General features: G+C 38.5%; 1 protein-coding gene across 1 annotated transcript in view; it reads left to right on the top strand.

Moving 5' to 3' along the window:
* The first annotated feature begins 875 nt into the window (after nt 1-875).
* LOC143028099 (uncharacterized) overlaps nt 876-8,012 on the top strand; it is a 15,038-nt gene continuing 7,901 nt past the window's right edge. The window contains exons 1-4 of the mRNA XM_076189737.1: nt 876-1,928; nt 2,522-2,581; nt 4,606-4,719; nt 5,429-5,539. Of these exons, the coding sequence (XP_076045852.1) occupies nt 921-1,928; nt 2,522-2,581; nt 4,606-4,719; nt 5,429-5,539 (1,293 nt within the window). The 5' untranslated portion in view covers nt 876-920. The remainder of the gene's footprint in view (nt 1,929-2,521; nt 2,582-4,605; nt 4,720-5,428; nt 5,540-8,012) is intronic.

Below are 8,012 nucleotides of genomic sequence, written 5' to 3'. Positions count from 1 at the left end.
TTTCCTGAAATTCATCAAGTGTATTTTTTTGCCATGATTTCTGTTTTAGGTGTCATTACTTGGAGTGACATATGTTTTCAGTTTTAATCATAAAACTGGAATTTTACTTATGTATATTTTATATATAATTTCAGGAAGCACAGAATGATTCAATGAGAAAGGCATATTTATGAAGAAGGAATCTGAGAAGAAAATGGAGAAAGCCCTGGAAACCATGAATGCTAAAATAGAAGCTAGTCTGGAGGAAAATACAGAAAACATGAATTCTACAATAGACACTAGTTTAAGGGAATACCCAGAATCTATGAATTCAATACTACATGCCATGGATTCTACAATAGATACTAGTCTAGAAGAATATCCAAAAGCCATGATTTCTTCAATAGATGCTTGTACATCATCCCCTGAGATCATCGTCAAGAAAAGAGTTATTAAAAAACCTTATTTGTGTAGTTTCTGTCCTGCTGCATATGCTCACCTCTCAATACTGAAGGTCCATTTAAGGAAACACACAGGGGAGAAGCCTTTTTTGTGTACTTTATGTGGTGCTGCATTTTCTCAGTCAGGTACGCTGAAAATCCATCTTCGCGTTCACACAGGCGAGAGACCATTTAGATGTTCAGATTGTGTTGCAGCATTTGCCACCAAATCTCAGTTAAAAAACCATATAAGGCTTCACACAGGAGTAAGGCCTTTTAAGTGCTCCTATTGTGGCGTTGCATTTCATCAGTCGTCATCACTTACGAGTCATGAGAGAGGGCATACAGGTGAGAAACCGTATCATTGTACATATTGCCAAGAATCCTTTGCTCGATCAGGTCAGTTGAAGCAACACATATTGATGCATACAGGTGAGAAAACCGTATGAATGCCGATTATGTGATTCTACGTTTTGTTCTGCTACTGGTTTAAGACTGCACATGCGGAAACACAGAGGCGAGAAGCCTTACAAATGTCAGTATTGTTCTTCTTCATTTGCAGAATCGTCTCATTTGACGGTGCATATTCGCATTCATACAGGCGAGAAGCCGTACAAATGCACCTATTGTGAGGCTTCGTTTTCTCAGTCGTCTTCGCAGAAAAAGCATATTATGACCCACACAGGCGAAAAACCCTATCCGTGTAATATCTGTGGTGCTTCCTTTTTATGGAAACGGACTTTGCAGGACCATGTTAATACGCACACAGGTGCCAGGCCGTATAAGTGTACTTTATGTGATGCGAGCTTTTCACATTCCAATACTCTAGTAGAACATATCAGGACCCATTCAGGCGTAAAGCCCTATAAATGTGAAATGTGCAATAAAACATTTTCAACTTCATCCAATAGAAATAAACATATGGTAGTTCATACTGGCAAGAGGCCTTATGACTGCAGACTTTGTGGGCTTTCATTTGGACGATCCTCCCATTTAAATTCTCATATGAAAAAACATCCAGGCGAACCACCATATCAGTGTGTCTATTGTAAAACTTGTTTTGCTAAGTTTGGTCAACTACGAATGCATATGAAATTTCACAAAGGTCAACCTGAGGAAACTTGCATTTATGACACTTCATTTTCAAACCTAACAACTATTAAAGAACACGCTCAAGCATATATAGAGAAGTCACAAGTGAAAGATCATGCTCACTCATGCACAGATGAAAATTTGGAAGTGAAAGAACACATTCAAACCAATACTGATGAGAAGTTGACACTGAAAGAATATGCTCCAAATCACACAGGTATGAAGTTAGAAGTGAAAGAACACATTCAAACTTATATGGATGATAAGTTAGCAGTGAAAGAACACACTTCAGCTCATATAGATATGAAGTTAGAAATGAGAGAACAATCTCAGATGTGTACATTTGAAAAGTTAGAAGTGAAAGAATCTCAGATGTGTGCAGTTGAAAAGTTGGAAGTTGAACACAATTTGACTCACAGATGAGAAAATAAAAGTGAAAGAACATATTCTGGCATATACAGCTAAAAATTCATAAATTAGAAAACACAGATGAGAAGTTAGAAAAGAAAATACAGCTCTAGTCTTTCATATATCATAGATTAGAAATCATATCAGTGTACCCATTGTGTAGCTATATTTTCCTGATTATGAAAAACATGTTGAGAGTCCGATAACCTTACTTGTAATTTGGACTCACTTGGTTCAAGGTCTTCCCTACAGGTGAATGAAGTTCATGACATATGTCAAAATAAAATGGGGTTGAAGATGTTGATTTGGATACCTTTAATCCCCTACAGCCCAGTCAGGGTCTTCCCTCACAACAGAATGCAGTCACCTGGCATCATCAAGAACAGAGTTTATGAAAGATGCCACTGGTTCAAAGGGATTGGGGATTGATAAGTGGATCACATGAGGATATTCTAGTATTTTGTCATGTGAAACAGCGAATTTGCATATGATTTTTGGTTTTGTATTTGCAAACTGATTTTTTTCTTGAAAATACAAATTCATATGAAATGTGGTTTTAGTTGTATTTCAGAATAAATTGGTTTTTGTTGTTGATCTAACAGTGGCATCATTGTGTCAGAACAGTAGACAAATGGAGAATATGTAAAACAGTAGCAGATAAAGTAATTGAAGATGAGTAGCATTGTGTTTGGAGGTTGAGTCAGAGGAATTTCTTTATTAATCTAGCTAGGAATGATATTGATATTTTAGAGTAGTTAAATGATGAATTAGGTACTGCCATAGAAAGAGGGCATCAGCACCTGGAGAATATTACTAAAAAGAAAATGTGTTCAGTTGTCATTATTAGCATAGGAGTACAGGTACTCCTCGTTTAACGACGACAATTGGGACCAGTGCGCCGTCGTTAACCGAATTGGTCGTTAAGCAAAAGCGTATACATATACATACATGTACTGTATGTACAATGTCCAGCAATACATGTATCTTTATTTTCGTGTATTTTCCCTCTTTCATACAGTACATTAAAGCTTTATTTACTGTTTATTTATGGTGGTTAGGTTCCTAAAATTACCGTATATGACCAAATCCGTGTATGCTGACATTCCATATTGAATACTGGGGTATTTTTTTAGTTTCGACCATGGGCGCAATATAGCAATAGAAAATTAATTATTAATTTTGTAAATTAAAATGTACCAACGTAATATGCAATTTTGTGGGCGGAAATGAAAGTAAAAAATACCATGCTACAAGAAAATATGCTAATGAACGAAGTCGGTAGCATAGGCTCGGGACGCCATCTTGTCGTCTGCCAATGTCTCTCACGATGACGACAACGAGGACGAGCCGGATGACATTTAATTTGCAGGTAATGATTTATTAAACACAGGTTAGGTTAGTTTAGTTTAGGTTAGACGAATTAATTTATCATCCTTTCATTTCTTCGACATCGGCATCTATCATAACAAACATGGTGTACCATTCGTCCGACATGACTTCGTTACTTACGAAATCTGTTTTAGCATTTTTTTTTTTCATTTCCGCTCACAAAATTGCATATTACGTTGATACATTATAATTTACAAAATTAATAATTAATTTTCTATTGTTATATTGCGCCCACGGTCGAAACTGAAAATTTACCAGTACTGGTATACACTGTACCCCAGGTAGTTTTTGCAGCTTGCAGGATGGTAATGTAGACCTAAGCTTCAGAACACTTTACCTCACAGCTAATATCCACCGTACAAGTTCATTTATAACATCATACAAATTTGCCTCAGCCAACTTAATTATCGTACACGTCGTAACTTCGGGAGATTTACGTTAAACGACATCATAAAGCCCGTCGTTACTCCGAGTTGTCGTTAACCAAGTAGGTCGTTAGACGAGGAGTACCTGTACTTGCATTATGATGATGTGCATTCTATGTAATCTAAGTGGTAGCTGAGCCATGGCAAGGATGCCTGTTGCGAGTGTAACCATTAATTATGTTTGCAGAAAGGTTAAACAATAACTTTCTCATGAGGCATAAGTGCCTTTAGAGATGTGATATCAATTTGCAACTTGGTAGCTATTTACACACATTTTAGCCATATTTGTAACCAACTGTCACTTGCCAATCCATTAATCTTTTACCATTTGAGAGTTGCTATAGCTAATCATTTTGTTATTATTCTATATCACATCATAGCAGCAGAATAATCCATTTAGTGGTATGTTCTAATGATATTTTTTAAATCATAAACTGGCACTAAAGTGAATAGATGGAAATTCAAAGTTGACAGCTGTATAATTGAATGGGTTTTCTTCTAGACAATGAAAAATATATCAAAACCTTACCACACATCATGGTAATAGTATTATTGTCTGCAGAGTTTTGTACTCTTTATTTTAATATGATCAGGTTTTCAAAAATGTAAACAGCTTATTAGGAAAATGCAAAACTAAAACATTGTTATCTTTTAACATAAGGTTGTCTGTAATTCCTCAGAGATAAAGATTGATGTAGTATTGCCTTGCACATCTCAAAGGCCTCGTGGTTATGAGAGTATTAATTATAGATTGTTCCTGTAAAAATCTGGGCTTCTTGGGGCAGGGGGGACAACAATTTGTTAACCCTGGGATACATTCAACAATAAGAATTCAGTCATTGTTAAATTATAATGCATTAACAGATTAACAGATAAGGATGGCCAGCACCAGTGGACCATCACAGAACTGCAGGGTTGACCATTTAGCAAAGGTGTTCCAAGTTGACTCCCATCATCTCAGAAATCATGCCATCATTGAAGGCATGGTTTATTGGAAGGCGCCTGCACCAGGCCCTTAACCACATTCATCCCTCAGCCTCTAACCACCATCATCTTGAAATAAACAGGATTTCACTGGCTGTTCAACATTTCTTCTTCTTTTTCTTCTGCCATACCCATCTCCACTCCCCCCCCCATCTCCGTAGGCAAGGTTTTCAAGTAATGTATGTATCCAGTTTTAGTAGATGAGGAGTAAATGTGACTGCATTATATTTGGACTAGATACCAATGACAGTTATCCACTTTTGGTAATGCAAGATAGACTGCAGAAGGAATCATCTCTGCTGCATCTTTTCAAAGACCATCAACCCCCACATCTCCATATAGAGTTCAGGGCTGGGATTAGGTTTCTGGCCTGAGTCCAAGATCTCTGTCAGCTTCAATTGTATTTCCTCCACCTTTTCAAATAAGGAAAGCTGACCACCAATGAATGCACCCTCCTGCTTCTTTAAGCCAGTGACAGTGAAACAGTTTCACGCTAGTACTATACAGACAACAGTCTAACATTTCTTCCAGGAAGGGTCTGTGGGAGAGCCTTAGGATTTTTGCCAGCCACTGGGGTTGCAGGTTTGCAGTCAATGAAACTTGAGTCAATAATTATTATTACTATTATTAATATTATTGTTATATGTTTACTACTTGGCAATGTCCTTTATATTTACTTTATAATTAAGTGGTTATACAATCATGTATCAGCTCAAGTCCTATACAGGTACTATATCTACTAGTCATAGCCATCAGTTTACCTCATGTACATTTTGGCTTGGTCAATTTGACATGGGCAAGCCATTAGAATGGATGTTAAGAGTAGGTGATGAGCTATCTGACACATGGAAATGTGGCAGCTGTCACTTGTTTTTGGTTATGTAAGAGTAAACATGTTCAGAGCTCTTGTACATAAAACAAATTTGCCCAAAAAATAAATAGGGTTAAATGTGCAAAATCCTACTTATGATAAACGTTACTTATGATTCTGATCATTTGTTTCAAATTGAAATTTAATTCTTCTCAGTAGCTATCATATTTATATGAAATGTGTACAAATATAAATCAAAGATAAATGTAAAATGTAGGTTTGGTCTATAATTAAGTAGGATTAATTTCTTTGGTGCAAGCCACTGGATTCTCTTATTCTTCTGTGATACCTCAGAAGTACTTTACTACTGATCCACTGATTGTGTAGTGGTCTTTGAGACTGTAAGGTGTTTTGACTTCAAAACACTTTTTATGATTTTTGGAACATATTAGACCGTAGACCAAGTCATCAAGATTATGTTGGCTGTTGTCACGGAACCAGTGTCTGTCATAAATAATTAAAAACCAAGGTTGAATTATACATTAGATATAGCATACATACACTAAGTTATAAGGGAGGTAACCAAAGTCGAAGGTATAAATCCACTCCCACCCATTTCATCTCCACAAACTCCATTCCTATTCACCACACCTCCCTCTTTTCTTGGCCACTTCATTTAATCAGTGACCCCCTCCCCCCTCTCTCCACCCCATCATGCAGAAAAAGAGAAGATAGGGAGAAATTCCTTCAGGCTGCATCAGAATATTATTCACACATACTCCCTAACCTCCCCCATCCTCCACCCACTCCCTTCCATGCATCACAGCATCATTCATGCACAACCATTCTCCACTCACCCATATTTTCTGTCTTCTCCCTTTCTTCCTCAACAGACATCTCCCTCTTTCCCAATGCCCCTTTTACCCCATCCTTCCATCCTTGGTTGCCCCCTCATGTTCACTCCATCCACCTCTGCCTTTCACACTTCTTTTACCAATATTTCTTCACTCATTATTTCCATGTGTCCAAATCATCCCAATACACTTCCATAAACCCTATCTTCCAACTCTTCTCTTCCTCCACAACCACCAAATACCAGCCTCCGGAAACATGTTCATAATCATATCACTCACCGCTCCATTAACACACTGAAAGACAACACAGTGCTGCATACCAGACCCCCTGATATCCACCTTTCTGAATTCTCTATCTCACGAAAGGACAGAGTCCACCTGGCCAGACTGCGGTGCGGCCACCACCCAGCACTTCTAAGCTACCAGAAGAGGCTGGATGACCGCATTGTGAACAGCTGCCCAGAATGTAACACTTCACCCCAAACCATACAACACATAATGGAAGACTGCATTATACACAATCATGCACGCAAACAACACAACATACACTCTATAAAGGATTTGTGGGAAAACCCAGTTTCGGCTGTGGCCTTCCTTGGGGAGACGGGACTGCTCGGACAGACAGTCTAGGGAATGACAACAACTCCTTTTCCACCCTCGCTCTCCTCCTCACCTCCTTATTTCTCACCCTGTCCAGCCAGGTAGCCCCTACCATACTTCACAGACATTTCATCTCAAACACATTTAAGCTCTTCCTCTCTTAGCATGTTTCTGCCCCATACAGTGCTGACATGACAATTACCCCTTCATACAATCTCCTCTTAGCATCCATTCCCAAATGTCTATTTCTCATTGCACCTTTTAATCGACCAAGGCATGTACTTCTCTCAATCTATATTCTGCCTCCACCTCCACTCCTCCCTTTCCTGCCACATTTGCCCCCTAGTATCTAAAGCCATCCACTTCCTCCAGCCTCTCTCCTTTAATATTCACTTCCAATTTGCACCATCCTTTCCCCTTGCAACTCTTCCCAAACTCCATCATTAATTTCCTTAATCCCTCCTCTGACTCTGCTACAGGCACAGTGTCATCAGCAAACAACAACTGGCTTATTTCCAATTTTTCTCCATTTTCTTTAACCATCTCCAATCATCAGCCTTCTTTGCTTCATCATCCTACCACTCACTACCCTTCCTTCTATTTTCTCCCATCCTCCTTGTTCCACACACCATCTTTGCACACCTTGTGACTCCCTCCTTAAAACATCTCCATTCTTCCTCCACTCCTAGTTTTACTCTATCTTTCACTCTCTCCTACTCTTCTCTCAGCTTCTTCTAGTACTCTCTCCTTTTCTTTCTCATTTAAGCAGTTTACTTTAAAACACCTCTCTACCTTCTGTCCTTTTCCTCTTCCTCCATCTATCCTACACTCTCAACTTACCTTCCACCAAAATATGATCTGATATTCTACCACTCTCACCCCTAAGAGAACATGTGCATTCAAAACTCTGCTCTATATTGTCCATTAAAGCCATATCTACCACCCATCCACCCAGCACTCTCTCCCATGTGTACTTATGCTTGACTTTCTTCCTATATACTATGTTAGATATTATCAACTCTCTAGATAC

This window comes from Oratosquilla oratoria, chromosome 9, assembly GCF_046742065.1.
Source record: "Oratosquilla oratoria isolate Oo_2021 chromosome 9, ASM4674206v1, whole genome shotgun sequence".
Taxonomy (NCBI): domain Eukaryota; kingdom Metazoa; phylum Arthropoda; class Malacostraca; order Stomatopoda; family Squillidae; genus Oratosquilla; species Oratosquilla oratoria.
This window is presented reverse-complemented; position numbering and strand designations above follow the sequence as displayed.